The 17,583-nt window shown below is 42.9% G+C and overlaps 1 protein-coding gene across 4 annotated transcripts in view; it reads right to left on the bottom strand.

Moving 5' to 3' along the window:
• LOC106585299 (signal-induced proliferation-associated 1-like protein 2) overlaps positions 1-17,583 on the bottom strand; it is a 128,018-nt gene that overhangs the window by 12,707 nt on the left and 97,728 nt on the right. For 2 of the 4 annotated variants that reach the window (XM_014171378.3, XM_014171399.3), the window contains exons 11-17: positions 13,046-13,195; positions 10,995-11,092; positions 10,289-10,386; positions 8,246-8,664; positions 4,579-4,803; positions 1,638-1,691; positions 493-613 (exon numbers count right to left, since the gene is read on the bottom strand). In XM_014171378.3, coding sequence (XP_014026853.1) covers positions 493-613; positions 1,638-1,691; positions 4,579-4,803; positions 8,246-8,664; positions 10,289-10,386; positions 10,995-11,092; positions 13,046-13,195 — 1,165 coding nt within the window. The remainder of the gene's footprint in view (positions 1-492; positions 614-1,637; positions 1,692-4,578; positions 4,804-8,245; positions 8,665-10,288; positions 10,387-10,994; positions 11,093-13,045; positions 13,196-17,583) is intronic. The other 2 variants (XM_014171391.3, XM_014171403.3) reach the window with 2 other exon arrangements.

Below are 17,583 nucleotides of genomic sequence, written 5' to 3'. Positions count from 1 at the left end.
TTCCCATTCTACCTCCACCCTTGTTTCCTGGCCACATTGTCTTCTTCTAATTACCCAAGAGCCTTTACATCAAGTGGTGGGGTTTTTCTTGACGCTAGGCCGGTGGTATTGAACGGTAGACGTCTACATTAACCTTTCGACAGGCGGAGGGAAGCTGTGCTAGAAAAAGGTTAGCCCAAGTCTGGCGCCTTATAATTCCCCCTTGGTTTTAATTTCAGTTCATTTGAAAACGGTGGCAGCCTTGATTTTTAATATCACAAGCAATCTGAATGGATTATGTCAAGTGGAGGAAGGAGCCGACTGAAGGAGGGAAGGAAATTAAAGCAAGACACTCATTGTCAGGGGAGGAAATGGCTAACACTACACTAGAGAATGCTGTCAGCTCTATTTATAAAATTTCTATCTGCGACGTTCAAACATTTCCTTCCACTGAACACAGTGATAGTGAACCAAGTAGAGTGTGGAGAAAAACGAGTGGGAGCAGGGGCTCACCTTGCCACACCCCCCCTCCCCAGGAAGACTGTCGGGCAGCATCATCTTCAGGAAGGCCTCTCTGGTCAGGCTGGGCTGGACCTGCTGGAGCTGGCTGTCTGCACCCAGCATGGCCCGCAGCCTGCTCCCCAGGGGACGATGGGGGATGCAATGGAGAGAGGGAGGAAGGGGAAGACGAAGAGGCGGAAGAGAGAAAAGAGATCGAGATAGGGATGAGTGAAAAAAGGATAAATGAAGAACGATGGTAAGGTAGAGAATGTAGCGAGAAAGTGAGGGTAGAGAGAAAGGAGGGAAGAAAGAGATCGGGATGAGAAACAGGTAAGAGATGCAAAAAAACAAAACCAAAAAAGGTAAGAGATGCATTAGAGACAAGCTCATCAGTTTCATTGAAGTTTCTTGTGAAAGCTATTGTACGAGGGTCTCTCCTGAACAAAGAACACAGCCAATTCCTGGTCAAAAGCAGTGCACTACATGTGGAATAAGGGGTAATTTGCCCACAAAGGTGAGGTAGAGGGGGCATAGTGACACGTGTGGGAGAGTAAGGACATTACTGAACAGTAAGACCGAAAACAGTAAGACATATATAGAAGCATAAAGCAATCAGAAGTAAGACCAGGCAGCACATTACACTGCTCTTTGGGAAGGACAAAATAATAAAACAAGGTCATAAGAAAGAGGTATACTACCAGAACTACTGTAACGGGTAATTGAAAGTTGAATATCAACACACACACACACAAACAGGGGGAGTCATTTATTACAATATGCTGTTCGCAGCCAGTCAATTACAGTTCTTCAACTGGAGGGCATCTAGTTTGGGGAGTTGCCGTTTCCAGGTAAACACACAAGAGTGGGGGTGGGGTGTCACGGAAGGCACCGTTTGCATTGTGTACAGACACCATGCGAGTGACAAAGTGGGTAGATTTATTTTACCAGCCCATTTCAACTGGGCTCTGTCCAATATTTATTAAGAAATTACGCATTTAACTTAAAAAGACTTCCACACAACCAAATGGTGATTTTAATCTCAAAGAAACAGGTAAATATTATATAATCCCAATTTTACAAAGTAAATAGTGGACTGTAAAATAAAGCATGCGTAAGAGGTTTATTGAACCAAACAGGGTTCCGTAAAGCTAGTGTACCTGGATCTCAGTGTTAGAGTCTTTAGTAGGAAAGACAATACGCCTTCCACTCCACTGATGTAGAAAACCCCAAGTGAAAAAAGGAGGGAAATAATGGTAATGTACATTGAGATGTAAACAAAAGCTGTATACATGGCTGATATGCAAGCATATTGCGGTCAAAATTGCTATGCTATATGGTCATACCTCAAATAACATTGGCCTTATAAAGCAGATTATGTTATAAACCTGTTACTTTTGTGTTAATTGTTTCTGTACAGGGGTAAGTACACTAACTACTTGTTCTTGCACACATAGCACAAACTAATTACATAATAGTTACCTTGGAATAAGGCCAATGTAAATTGGTGATAAATACTGCTCTACTCTTGTTATCCTCCACCAATCATAAACATTACAATGAAACCTGTCATGCCATGATATAATATAACAACAAAAGAATGACAACTGTCCACGAATGCTACTTCTACACTATATATACAAAAGTATGTGGTCACTCACCATTTTAAAATTACTGGATTTGGCTATTTCAGCCACAGCCGTTGCTGACAGGTGTATACAAATGTAGCACACAACCATGCAATCTCCATAGACAAACATTGGCAGTAGAATGGCTTTACTGAAGAGCTCAGTAACTTTCAACGTGGCACCATCATAGGATGCCACCTTTCCAAAAAGTCAGTTTGTCAAATTTCTTCCCTGCTAGAGCTGCCCCGGTCAACTGTAAGTGCTGTTATTGTGAAGTGGAAACGTCTAGGAGCAACATCGGCTCAGCCAAAGTGGTAGGCCACGCAAGCTCACAGAAGGGGACCGCCGAGTGCTGAAACCTCGGTTGTAACACTCACTACCGAGCTCAAAACTGCCTCTGGATGAAACAGCAGTACAAGAACGGTTTGTCTGGAGCTTCATAAAATGGGGTTCCATGGCCAAGCAGACGCACACAAGCCTAAGATCACCATGCGCAATGCCAAGTGTCGGCAGGAGTGGTGTAAAGCTCACCGCCATTGGACTCTGCAGCAGTGGAAATGCTTTCTCTGGAATGATGACTCGCTTCACTGACGGACGTTGAATATCTTTCCTTCTTAATGCGTTTGAGACAGTTGTGTTGTGACAAGGTAGGGGTGGTATACAGAAGATAGTCCTATTTGATAAAGACCAAATCCATATTATGGCAAGAACAGCTCAAATAAGCAAAGAGAAACGACAGTCCATAATTACTTTAAGACACTAAGGTCAGTCAATATGGAACATTTCAAGAACTTTGAACGTTGCTTCAAGTGCCGTCACATTTGCTCTCATAAGGACCGCCACAGGAAAGGAAGACCCAGAGTGACCTCTGCTGCAGAGGATAAGTTCATTACAGTTAATTCCATAAATTAACTTTCAACAAGGCACACCTGTTAATTGAAATGCATTCCAGGTGACTATCGAAGTGCAAAGCTGTCATCAAGGTGTAGGGTGGATACTTTGAAGAATCTCACATTTAAAATATATTTTGATTTGTTTAACACTTTTTTGGTTATTACATGGTTCCATATGTGTTATGTCATAGTTTTGATGTCTTCACTATTATTCTACAATGTATGGGTATTGGAAATGATGCAGACAATTACATTGATGGAAGCTATGCTCGTGGGGCGCCAGATGGGGAAACATGTTCTAGATTAATCATGCTTCACCATCTAGCATTCCGACGGACAAATCTGGATTTGGTAGATGCCAGGACAACGCTACCTGCTCCAATGCATAGAGCCAACTGTAAAGTTTGTGGAGGAGGAATAATGGTCTAGGGCTGTTTTTCATGGTTCGGGCTAGACCCCTTAGTTCCAGTGAAGGGAAATCTTAATGCTACAGCATAATACATTCTAGACGATTCTGTGCTTCCAACCTTGTGGCAACATCATGACAATGCCCCCATGCACAAAGCGAGGCCCATACAGAAATGGTTTATCGAGATCGGTGTGGAAAACTTGACTGGCCTGCACAAAGCCCTGACCTCAACCCCATCGAACACCTTTGGGATGAATTGGGACGCCGACTGCGAGCCAGGCCTAATCACCCAACATCCATGCCCAATCTCAATAATGATCATGGCTGAATGGAAGCAAGTCTCCGCAGCAATGTTCCAACATCTAGTGGAAAGCCTTCCCAGAAGAGTGGAGGCTGTTATAGCAGCAAAGGTGGGACCAACTCCATATTAATGCCCATGATTTTGGAATGAGATGTTCGACATGTATTAACATACTTTTTTTCATGTAGTGTAGCAGCAGTAATCTAAACTTGATTTGTATTAGCTATGTGCAGTCCCATGTAAAATGATATGTTTATTTTGGGGGCACTATGCCCACTACGAAGGTGGTTTTGTGAACGGAAAATATCAGAAAAGGTTGCACTAGCCGATGGACACTTGACACTAGCTAAATGAGAGACCGTACTCGAGGACACTGCCAGAGCATCGAAGGATTCTGTCAGAGCATCAAGTCAGAGGTTACTTTTAATATGGCTGTCCCCTTTGATCAGAACCTGCCTAAAATGGGGGCCTTTGGTTTAGTATGGCAGTATGGCTTGCCACCTTTTCAACAGGACCAAAGCAGACAGTTTTGTCAGCTCGCCATCTTTTTCCCAGTTCAGTTAACTTAACCAAGAAAGACCCTTGAGGGTCAAAGCCTCGCTTGCAAGGTCAACCTGGCCAAAGGTTAGCAGGAAAGTACTAGTAAAGTTGACACGCGTACGCACTTGTGGCTTCTTTATTAAAATAGGACGATGGGGTTTATTTCAACGGGTTATGTAGAGTCGAAAACTTGACAGTATGGGAGGGAGAAAAATGATGTGTGGCACTGGCAACTATTATGATGTTATAGAGCATATTGACAGTGTTCTAGGAGCAAATTATATGTCCAAGTAAGAATACAACCCCGCAAAACACTGCTTATTTACTCACCCGTAGTCTTTTGGCCTGCCCAGATCCTCCATTGGAGAGCCATCCACGGCTTTCTTCCAGCCAATCCGATACTCTTTGCCTGCTGATTGGCGGGCGTGGATAGGATCATTAAGCCCCACCCCTGTCACCGTGCTGCCAGAGGAGACAATGTAGACTTTGGAGGAGTCGACCGAGGTGGAGGTCTTAGGACCACGTTCCGAGGGGCTGCCTGAGTGCCGTGAGCCACTAGGAAAACCGATACAGAAACATGTGATCACAGTTGGCCAATTACGTCAAATATGAGTGGCTGCCAAAAATCCAGGGTTTGGGGTCAGCCCATTTTATATCAGTAAAGTCAGGGGATAATCAGGAGGGATAATTCTGCCTCCTGAATTGACTGAATTGAACTGACCCAAACCCTGCTACCCATATCATTGGTTCTCCGAGCAGGTTTTGATCCTAACTCCTATGACTCCACTAGCCGACTTCAGCAGAATTCATGCCAACCCTGCCTATGCGGACAACATAGTGATACGAATTGGGGCATGATGACACTGCACTGTTGCCGCTGGCAGCGAAGGGCAAATGTGTCACACCTCATTAAATGCTGCATTGTGCCCACTGCGGGGGGAGGCAGGATCATGCCACGGCCACAGTGAGCCTGCCACAACATGGCAGACCGGTCATCAACCTTTTAGCTTAATCTTGTTCCCAGACACTTTCGCCCCAAATGCACAAAGAGTCTGGTGGACCAACGTGTCAAACTTAGCCTTTGTTAGCCAATACAGAGAGCCTGGAGAAACTCCCAGCGCAGGCATTGGTTTAAATCGGCTTAATCTACCAACCAATCATCTCCCAGAACGCTTTCCCCTTCACTATCCCCCGTATACTAGCACACCACAAGCACAGAGCCACGCCTCGCTGTCAGGTGATTCGCTAAAATTAAATGACAAATACTGAGTACAGTAGAGCACTCCCATAGAATTCTATGGCCACTCCCATTAAGGCCAATTTAGAGTGGTTGATATCCCAGGATTATATAGGCTGGGCGCAATAGCCAAAGGACGAGGTTACTTTTGTAGGAAACTGCACTTTGGCTCATCCAGTCTGACTTAAAATGGAGAACCTGATGTCACCGCTCAGCCTGGCACAGCGTGAAAATGAAGACTATATCTTGTCCTGCCTGACCCCAAAATGGAGGTACTGGTGCCACCTCTCAGCCTGGCCCAGCAGGAAACTGCAGAGTAGGGCAGGGAACTGTCTACTCCATTTCGTTCTGTCTGATCCAAAAATGAAGGACACAAAATGTTGGAAAGGTAACCTTGACTCCAGGCTACTGTGCACAAGCTTGGAGAGGACGTGCGAGAATAATGGATTGGGAATCTGGTGGGGAGATTGTGATGATGACGACGGTGGTTTTTGCTTAGTCGCTGGCTAAGTAGGTTAGCTGGCTACTTTAGCTGCGTCATTATTGATGCTGATGTGACCAGAGTCTATGTGAAATAACAAAACAATCTATTGTGCAGGCACAGCAATGACCTATTTAGCCTTACTCACAGTAATGGACTGGCCATCTGGAGCACTGAAATGGCTAACAGTAGAGAATCATGTCAGCTCTATTTATTACATTTCTATCTGCAACTTTCCAAACATTTCCTTTCACTGAACACAGCCCAGACAGCATAGGAATGAACCAGAGAGTCGGAGTGATAGTGAACCAAGTAGTGTGGAGAAAAACTACAGGAAGCAGGGGCTCCTGTTCACGAGAAGTTGAGCTATCTATCAAGAGAGGTCCACTTAGGAAAACTCCCAAATCAACATGGAAAAGTAACACCACACAAAAGAAACGTAAAGGTGGGGCCGGAAAGTTAAGGGACAGCGCCAATGCTAACATCAACCTGCATGTAAGCCCATGCCAAGGAGGATGCCACAGCCCCGGGTCAAAGAGTTCTAGCAGAAGAAGAGGACAGCGACAGCATATTCGACGATTGTGAGCCTAGCACCAGCAAAAGTCAGTGCAGCCGAAGCGATAGGCAATGGGGATCCAGGGCAGGGAGGGAGACACGGATAACACAACATCAATATTGGGCAAACTAACTAGGCTAACTAACTATACTAGTAACATGATACCAGCCAGACAGTTTCTTGATTAATGTACATGCCAGCCACAGTAATTTCAAGCCCTATTCCTCAACTTTTGTTGAATAAGAACTACAACATATGATTTCATATTTTTTTTACTATGTACTTGAGCTTGTGTCTTTAAAAGTGAGTACACCTCGGCAATTTATAACTATTTTTACCAGAAAGGTGCGATTTTTTATCTTTCTTGGAGTATGCAGCATTACTAGCTATTGTTTATGGCACTCATGATAAATAACTACGTTTGGGAATGTATATTTAGGCGGAATTCAATTTTTCTTTTACATTACATTCAACAGGTTCTGTTTGAAGCCCTACTATTGACATTAGTCGAATCAAATCAAACTTTATTGGTCCTATACACATATTTAGCGGATGTTATTGCGGGTGGAGTGAAATGCTTGAAAAGGCAGCCTTTGACACAGCGCAGCTGCCTTTTATTTATACATTTTACGATGATAAATTCTGACTAAAGCTATTGTTTCCACTATGTTGTTATATTTAGAATCTGTAGCTAAAACAACTATGAATTACAACTGAATGTTTGTGCTAAGCTAGAGGAAAGTGTGCTGCTGAGAAAACGGCTCCTCCAATAAGGTAGCCAGGACATATTTTTCTATACCTTGCTTACTTACCATTCTCTTTACGCCCAAATTTCGGGTGTCTTTTTCTGGTTCACTGTGCTGTCTGTAGTAGTGTTGTCTACTGCTTTGACAGAGTGAAGCCAGCCAGCCCTCTCTGAAAAATAGCCAGCCAGTGCTCTATCTCACTGAGTATTCTAGCTATTATACCTTCTGTTTTATTCTAGGCTTCAGATGACGGGATGTTGTTCAATCATGACAATTCAGTATATGTTCTGTAGAACTCTTATAACAGCGTGTGTGTGTGTGTTCTGTAGCACTCTGAAAATAGTACTGCATTAGTGTACAATAGCTGTGATGCAGCTAGGTGGTGGTATTAGGGGCTGGTGTGCGTACGTGTGTGCGTAGGCGGTGGAGTATCCGAGGAACTGGTTGTGGTGGGGTAGTCTGCGTCAAAGTCCAGGGCCATTTTTTTGTCCTAGTCCGTCCCTGCTTACTCATCATGCCAATGTGTAATGTGTACATTGCTAGAGCAAAAATAACTCGCATCCAATAATCCAACAGACATTGAAAACATTGACATGGGCGGTTTGACCTCACATTACTTAGCCTGATGATGTGTCATTGGCAGTGGTTGAATTGGAATGAAAAAGGTACCAGTACTGATTGAAATTTTTCAGTACCAGGGTTAATTTTAGAGTGAATATTCTACAAGAGGTGCCAATGATCAAGCAGAATAACATGTCAGATGCTGGTGCCGCGTATCAGTGAGTCGTTGCCAACAATTCAAGCGCTGGTCATTAGTCAGATAAAAGGGATCCTGTCAGCCTCTTGGTGTAGGGTGATGTTGCCCCTAGACACTGATCATGGGTCAGTTTTGCGGTTTCCCCACTAATGGATTGGGAGAGTGGAAGCTGATCCTAGATCTGTCCTTTGGGGAACTTTATTTTGGAGCTACACCTTACCTGGACATGGAGGAAATCTCACTCAGGTCGCCAAGGCTCCCGTCCATTATGTGCCCAGCCGAAGTGGCCTGGGTGCTGTAGCCTTGTGACGTCAATCCACTTTCCGGCATCCCCGCTCCGTGGTAACCCCCCGTCCCGTGGTACTCCAGCACCCACTGCTCCCCTCGGGCATTCTGGGGGACTGGCCGGCCAGCCGAGACCCCCGGTACACCACCTCCGCTGCAGCCGGGTAGAGGGGGAGGTGGCGGGGGCATGCAAGGTGCCGTGTCGATGCCGCTGTCGGTAGACGCGCCCTTGATGTAGATGAGGCCCAGGGCATCGGGGTCCATGGGGTCACCAGAGCCGAAGCGCTTGTCGTCGCTGCTGCCGCTGGAAGCATTGCTGGAGAGCGTGTTGCTGCTGGAGTGGCTGGAGCCAGACTGGGAGAAGAGATGGAGATCAAACACAACAATAGGTCAGTGGTTAGCAGCATTCATTTGTCTCTGAAAATTAGCAGTTAAATCCTTGCTTCGTCCATTCTTGTTTTCTCAGTTCCTCTCAAAGAGCATTGGCATAAAGGATCCAAGACCTCGCCCTCTGACCTCCAATGACCTTTGAGAGGAATTGAGTAAACAAGGATTGGGCAGCTAGTATACATAGGCTATGTATCCTTACACCACAATTCAATCAAATCTTAGAAAATAGCGGAAAAACGCATTGTGGGTTTATTCACTGGTTCAGAATGTATTAAACCACTTAACTTGAGAATGATGAAATTGGGGCCCTGGAAATGTTTGGTACAATTTACTATTGTAATTACTCATTGTTACAATGTATTTACAGCAGTAAATTACTCTAATCCTAACCCTAATCCAACAAGTTGTGTGGGAAAATGACCAACATACCACTTCACTGGCCTTTAGTGTAACAAAACTTCATTTCAGTTAAAACATACTTTTCTTGTTGCTAGACGATGTGTGGTTTGGACTTTAAACCGTTCACATTTTGATTTAATAGAGCTATGCAGCCATTGGCTTCCTACTCCTGTTAAGAGAGCTATATTCATAGCCGACTTGGGTCCCATTTCAACTACACCGTAGTAAAATAAATAATTCCTGAAGCTGCAATTAATTGAAAATTCCATAAACCAAACAATTCCAAATGGGTTAGGAGGGCATATGAAACTTTAATGCACTCTGCATAGGGAGACAAGTACATTCTACCACTTTTTCTGTTTATCCCTTCAAGCTTCAAACATTGCAATATTTTTCCAGGGCCAATTGTTGGGATGATTCCTCATTTATAGTAATATTAATGAAAATAAATAACGCACATGAATCGATAGTCACCATGCGTCGCCATTACTTTCAATACACATTTACATTTATTTCAAATTAGGTGGTGGTGGGGGGGTTGGGGGGTAGTACAGGATAATAAATCCCGAAGCGACAGTTTGATGTTAGTAAAAATGTCATCAACGACAAGAGTAAGCTGACCTTTTCTGGCCTGATCCATCAAGGACCGTTCTAGTCAACTGACGAGAGGAGGGGTAACCAAGCCGTTCTCTACTGCTAGATGTGACCCTAAAGATCAGATGACTATACGTACGGTATCATGACCCATCTGTCAAGGGTGTCGTGTTGCGGTACAAACCGAAGACCATGCATGTTGCTAGGGTGCTCTGCTAAGGTGCTCTGCGAGCGCATAGTTAGGTCTACCAAAGCCTTTGTCTATTGACGGGACTCCAATGGGAAACGTTCACCAAATGGCCATGATGTTCTGTCATTGGATGACATCAATGCTTTCATATGAAACATATGATTGATTAATGTATTACTTTGTTTATTTAAAGGGTCTTACAACTAACTGATTTTGTCCTGAAACAGTGTTACAAGACATACTTTCCATTGACGCTCAAATGTAGGCTATTGCATGAGATGACAGACGCAACAAGCTAACCCAAATCCAACATGACAAGAAAAAAGCATTACAGTGTAAAATCAAAGTTAACCTGGCAACCCTCATTAAACATTAAGATAACTCTTTCCAAGTATGAGTACTCACATGTTGGTATTTATTGGGGGAGTCCTTTGCTCCTTGTCTCGGCTGGCTTCTCTCCCTCATGTTCAGAATCTTTGTGGAGGGATGGTGCCACTTGGCCTCTGCAAAAGAGGAAGAAGACAATTTGTGATTGTTTTTTTGTTGTTGTTTTTTAAGATATAATTTTCTCATTAAAATACTTGTGGTGCAATTTCTACGATACTGTCCACCAGAGTTGATGTCAGGATTTGAACTATTATATATTCACTAGGAACCAAACAGATTGAAGTGGGGAGGGACTACCTGAATGTGTCCAATAAGAAACGCTGGATTTTCCTTTCCCATTGCAAAACCTTTTGATACAGTGCGATCTAATGAATATGACCCTAGTTGCCATTACTGGAATTTTTTCAATGCAGTTCCTGAAATGCCAAAAAATGAATTGGAATGGCAGTTATTTGGTCATTCTATTTTATGGTATAGGCTATGAAAGCACATTTGTAATTTGTTGACATCACAACATTTGGTAACACTTCATGTGAATGACAATCTTGAATCTGTAAGAATGACAGTTAATATTGCTTTCTGTTTTGTCTCCAGCTGACCTTTTTGCGAAGTGCATTTCTACTGACAGGTGAGTGAGTCTCTTTCATAGCACAGTTGATGATGATGAAAATGAAATTGGTGAAACATGATGCTTATGATGGTGCTGTAGAAGATTAACTTATACCTGCAGATCTGGTCCTCTCCAGCTTGGGCTCCCTTTCTCTCCGGCCCTCTCCCTCCTTGTCGCTCGGCTGGTCCAGGAGCAGTGCAGGGGACTGGCATCTACAGGTGCACGAAAGAAGGATATGACAAAGCTAGCAGTATCAGCAAACTGTTTTAAATCTTCAAAAGTGGGAGGAAAGATGACGTCTTTCTCTTCATGGTTAGAATGTTCAGCAATCAGTGACGCGCACGTCAGCCATTTTTTTGTTTGTTGCTCAAACAAACTCACAGTTAACTGACCCCACACCTAAATTATCCAATGTAGAGCTGCCAGTTCCTATCACAAGGGTTGGCAACCCTTGTCCTGGAGTGACGTAGGCACTTTCATGTTTTTGATTTAACAAACCTGGATGACCAGGTGTTTTGCATTTAGACAATCATTTAACTGACCAATTACCTCAGTTGGTAAGGTGTGGTACCTAGTCGGAGCAAAATCCTGCGGCACTCCAAGAACAGGGTTGCCGACCCATGCTTTACCTAATCGCAACTGTATCAACGTTCAATGCAATAATGATGTCAAATGAGAATTGTTGTCCTAAACTCAGGCCTCAAAGAGAAAAGAGAATGCTAACCAGCATATCATGGCTCCTAAACATTACAAATGAGGAAATGTGTTCAAATTATAGTCTTCTCCCACAGCATCCTCATTGCTTTGCATTGGAACCTTTAAAGTGCATTGTAATACTTATCCGCCCCACTTCCTGCTTTTCACACCACTGGCCATTGTTTCACCGTTTCTCACCACCTGGCTAGCCGCACTGAGCTATTTCAAACCTTTCCCTTGGTGTGTAACAGTATCCGTTAAGCTGCGGCTGCCCAGACACATTTCCACAACGGATGCTGCGGGGATATTGAAGGAATGCCTTACAACCTGAGAGCCAGGGTCCGGCTGGGGCCTCTGGCCTGGCGACTATAACCTGGTCTGGACTGCCGAAGGTCAAGGAATGGGGGTCCTGGAAGAACCAGGATGGGGGGTAGTAATGGTATTGTTCTGTCCTAGATAGAGGAGCAGTGCAGGGGACTGGTAACTCATATGAGAACTGGTCCCACTACATATACTGAATGTATGGGTCACTGTATTGAATATATACACACACTATGCTGAATATATGGGCCGATGTACTGAATATAAACACTACACTGATGCTTCTGCATTGTTTGGTCTTTGGGGTTTTAGGCTGGGTATCTGTAAAGTACTTTGTGACAACAGCTGAGGGATAAAGGGCTTTTAAAATAAATGTGATTGAATCTGATTGATTCATATACATTATGAGTCACTGTGAACGCTGAACAGTTATGAAAATCGCTTTGGATAAAAATGCTAAATGACCATAGTATTATTATAGTACTCTTTCTCTATAGATTATGTGCCATCTACAGTATGCACAGGAGGGAATAGTCTGGTTTAAAGGAGTGTAAATATGGATTGAAATTTCGATGTAAATATCTAGCCTGTAGCACTATTCATATGAATTTTAATTGTGCATTAAAGCACATGACCAAATTAATTTCCCCTTGTTGGGATAATAAAGTTGATCTAATCTAGGAGCAAAGAAAAGCACCTACATGCATTTTATTACATGACAGCCATCTCTCCCATTTATTTGTGCTTGGGGTCTGTAGATTTCTCCTAATACTCATAGCTGTAGGCCTATCTGTAACCGGTACACACAACAGATGCCATCAAATATGGACTTGACTATTTTGAGAAACGTAAACATCTAACAAACTTTTATTTTGGACTGAACTATCCCTTTAAACAGATAGGTGGGCAGGGTTTCCACTTTTGGTACTATTTCATTGGCACCATTGCCCCAGACAAGCTAAATCAAGCTCAGATACAGTATTTGAATATAATTGTATTCAAACCCAGTCTGCTGTGTACGTAACTCTCCATGGAAGGGTGAGGCTTGAGGTTGAGAGTTTCCTAAAATGTACACCGTAGTTGTCCTAAAATAAACACCATAGCTGTCATAAAATGTGCACCGCAGCACTGTGCTCTAATGCACTTACCCGTTAATGCATCCCGCCTTCTGGGACCAGGTGCCACAGGGTCCGGGGTCACTGGACGTGGACTGGTTGCTGGGGGAGCTACAGTACAGTTGTCCTGGTTCCCGACTGCTACAGGAGGCCGTAGGGGAGATCTCATATTCCTGCAGTACCCTGAAAACCACAAAATAACATTTAGGGGACATTTAACCAAATGGGCCTCAACCGCTAAAGTGCCCCACCTGTAGGCTACAGCTCCAATGGCCCTGTTTAATGGAAAGGGTTAGTTGTTCGTTTGATTCTCAAAAAGGGCCACACACACTAGGTCTAAGGAAACGATTTGACTGTACCTAGCAGACAAAACTAAATTGGCCACTGGATGGGTCACTTTGGATAAATGCATCTGCTAAACGACCATGTTATCACTCCTATTATTCTCAGAGTTGTGACACAAAATAAAAGTGCTGTCAAGACAATGTCAGGCATGTCAATACAACTCATCACCTAGTCTGGACGTATGATGCATGTGCTCTTGATGTTTGTTTGTTTTGTATATCATTATGTGTATTATGCCAAAGGTCAAATTACACAGTGTAGATAAGGTTTATAAAAAAAAGAAAAGAGGGTTTATTCGATACTGACAATAGAAATAGTAGGTCAACCGTTATACTGTTATATATTATATATTATATTATATATTATACTGTTATACCGTTATTCTCACGTCACCCCGCTCCTCCGCTCTCTCCACTGGCTTCCAGTTGAAGCTCGCATCCGCTATAAGACCATGGTGCTTGCCTACGGAGCTGTGAGGGGAACGGCACCTCCATACCTTCAGGCTCTGATCAGGCCCTACACCCAAACAAGGGCACTGCGTTCATCCACCTCTGGCCTGCTGGCCCCCCTACCTCTGAGGAAGCACAGTTCCCGCTCAGCCCAGTCAAAATTGTTCGCTGCTCTGGCACCCCAATGGTGGAACAAGCTCCCTCACGACGCCAGGACAGCGGAGTCAATCACCACCTTCCGGAGACACCTGAAACCCCACCTCTTTAAGGAATACCTAGGATAGGATAAAGTAATCCTTCTAACCCCCCCCCCCTTAAAACATTTAGATGCATTATTGTAAAGTGGTTGTTCCACTGGATATCATAAGGTGAATGCACCAATTTGTAAGTCGTCTGCTAAATGACTTAAATGTAATGTAAATGTAACTGGTAAGAACCACAGCCAGTAACTATACTGTAACTATACTGTAACTGGTAAGAACCACAGCCACTAACTATACTGTAACTATAATGTAACTATACTGTAACTGGTAAGAACCACAGCCACTAACAATACTGTAACTATACTCTAACTGGTAAGAACCACAGCCACTAACTATACTGTAACTGGTAAAAACCACAGCCAGTAACTATACTGTAACTGGTAAAAACCACAGCCAGTAACTATACTGTAACTGGTAAGAATCACAGCCAGTAACTATACTGTAACTGGTAAGAACCACAGCCAGTAACTATACTGTAACTGGTAAGAACCACAGCCAGTAACTATACTGTAACTGGTAAGAACCACAGCCACTAACTATACTGTAACTGGTAAGAACCACAGCCAGTAACTATACTGTAACTATACTGTAACTATACTGTAACTGGTAAGAACCACAGCCACTAACTATACTGTAACTATACTGTAACTGGTAAGAACCACAGCCAGTAACTATACTGTAACTCCCGTCCCGTGTTGCTCAGTTGGTAGAGCATGGTGTTTGCAACGCCAGGGTTGTGGGTTCGTTTCCCACGGGGGACCAGTACGGAGAAAAAAAAATGTATGAAATGTATGCATTCACTACTGTAAGTCGCTCTGGATAAGAGCGTCTGCTAAATGACTAAAATGTAAATACTGTGATGATAAGTAGTGACTGGACTACTAGAATCCCATCCATTTATGAAGAGTGCTTGGGGAAATACTTGGGGAACATAGCGTAATTAAGCAGTTAGGCAAGGCGTCATTCTTAGCCTGAACACACTGTTCCAAGCCTCCGTGGAGTAGGAGATGCTCGAGCCTCCGACTCGTGAAACCTGACTCTCCCAGCGGCCCGGGAAGAACGCTGAGCCCTCACGAGCCCTCACGTAAAAACACATAATTACACATCATATGGAAAAGCTGAGATGGGATCGTAAATGTGCAATGGAGAAGCTCGCATTATGGAGGTTATATAGGCAGGGAGGGAGTAAAGGATGAGGAGGTGTGAAAGGGATCGTCAATGCTGCATCTTCAGCAGCATTGGAGCAGGCCTGCTTCGCAAGGCGTTGGCAGCTGCAAATTGAGTCCCACTCCCTCTTAATTAGCTGGCAAAGCTCCGACTAGGAGTCGAAGCCACAAAGTGTTTGAATTCAAACGATCCCCACACAATAAACATATGCAGTGTCTCCATGTATGTTTTCCTTAGGAAAACATGTCAACTTAATGGTTACATTGTACTACCTCAGTCTACCACTTATGTTTTTTTGTAGAACCCAGGCAAAGTGTCACATATGACAAATACGGTATGGTAAAAGTGTGCGGGAAATGTAATGTAACATGAATCATAACCCAGAAATCCTGCTGGTAATGGTGTGGTGACTCCCGGTACGCTCCACAGTGCTTATAAGAACCAGTATGTTACTATATTAACGGGTCTGGTCTGAAACGTAGACTGAGAAGGCTAGTGTCTTGGAAATACGTGGTCATTTTAAAATGTTATATGTTTTTATTTTCCAAGACATTACGGTGACAATGAAAATTCAAACTTTGTTCTAAAAGCTTTCCCCTTTAAGTGTAGCTCAGTTGGTAGAGCATGGTGTTTGCAACACCAGGGTTGTGGGTTCGATTCCCACGGGGGGCCAGCACAGAAAAAAAAAATGTATGAAATGTATGCATTCACTACTGTAAGTCGCTCTGGATAAGAGCGTCTGCTAAATGACTAAAATGTAAATGTAAAAAAATGTAAAATTAAAATAATAAAAAGGACAATGACTAGTGGGTCAGGACTTTAGGTTCACTAAAGCCTTAGATGGAGTTTATCGTAGCACACTACACTTTATTATAGGCGACAATTTTAGTACACTGCATTCTCTACCAGAAAGTTGGTTGGCCCTCTGATGTCATGTAGGTTGATACATTGCTATGTTTTCATTTATAAAGCCATTTTACAAATAGGTACAGTGGGACTAACATCTTTACTAAACTTTAGACACCCGGTCTCAGGGATGGCGAACTCTGGAAATTCCTTTGGTCTCTACAGAGTTAGGTAACTCAGCTTAAAGTTTTCTGGCAAATTATTTTGTGGAACAATCTTTAAAATGTTCTTAAATGTTATGTTTTGGTGCCTCTAGGGCAATTCAGAAAGCTGATTGAGGATGTTATTACTGATGAATGTGTTTGTTTTTTTATGACCGTGTTTTCCTTTCTGCTTGCATTTTGTATTTATATTTTGATGTGGGTATTTTCTGTAATTCAGGGTGTCATCTGTAAAAGAGATCTTGGTTTCAGTATGAATTAGAGGTCGACCGATTATGATTTTTCACCGCCGATACCGATACCGATTATTGGAGGGCCAAAAAAATCCGATGCCGATTAAATCGCCCGATTTAAATATATATATTTGTAATAATGACAATTACAACAATACTGAATGAACACTTATCTTGACTTAATATAATACATCAATAAAATCTATTTAGTCTCAAATAATGAAACATGTTCAATTTTGTTTAAATAATGCAAAAACAAAGTGTTGGAGAAGAAAGTAAAAGTGCAATATGTGCCATGTAAAAAAGCTAATGTTTAAGTTCCTTGCTCAGAACATATGAAAGCTGGTGGTTGGAGTCTTCAGTATTCCCAGGTAAGACGTTTTAGGTTGTAGCTATTATAGGACTCTTTCTCTCTATACCATTTGTATTTCATATACCTTTGACCATTGGATGTTCTAATAGGTACTTTAGTATTGCCAGCCTAATCTCAAGAGTTGATAGGCTTGAAGTCATAAACAGCGCAATGCTTGAAGCACAGCGAAGAGCTGCTGGCAAAAGCAGGAAAGTGCTGTTTGAATGAATGCTCACGAGCCTGCTGCTGCCTACCACCACTCAGTCACACTGCTCTATCAAATCATAGACTTAATTATAATATAATAACACACAGAAATACGAGCCTTAGGTCATTAATATGGTCAAATCCGGAAACTACCATTTCGAAAACAAAATGTTTATTCTTTCAGTGAAATACGGAACCGTTCCGTATTTTATCTAACAGGTGACATCCCTAAGTCTAAATATTGCTGTTACATTGCACAACCTTCAATGTTATGTCATAATTATGTACAATTCTGGCAAATTAATTACGGTCTTTGTTAGGAAGAAATGGTCTTCACACAGTTCGCAACGAGCTAGGCGGCCCAAACTGCTGCATATACCCTGACTCTGCTTGCACAGAACGCAAGAGAAGTGACACAATTTCCCTAGTTAAAAGAAATTCATGTTAGCAGGCAATATTAACTAAATACGCAGGTTTAAAAATATATA

Source organism: Salmo salar, chromosome 02 (genome assembly GCF_965601325.2).
Source record: "Salmo salar chromosome 02, fSalSal1, whole genome shotgun sequence".
Lineage (NCBI taxonomy): Eukaryota > Metazoa > Chordata > Actinopteri > Salmoniformes > Salmonidae > Salmo > Salmo salar.
The sequence above is the reverse complement of the archived record's forward strand: the minus strand, read 5'-3'. Positions and strand labels throughout refer to the sequence as shown.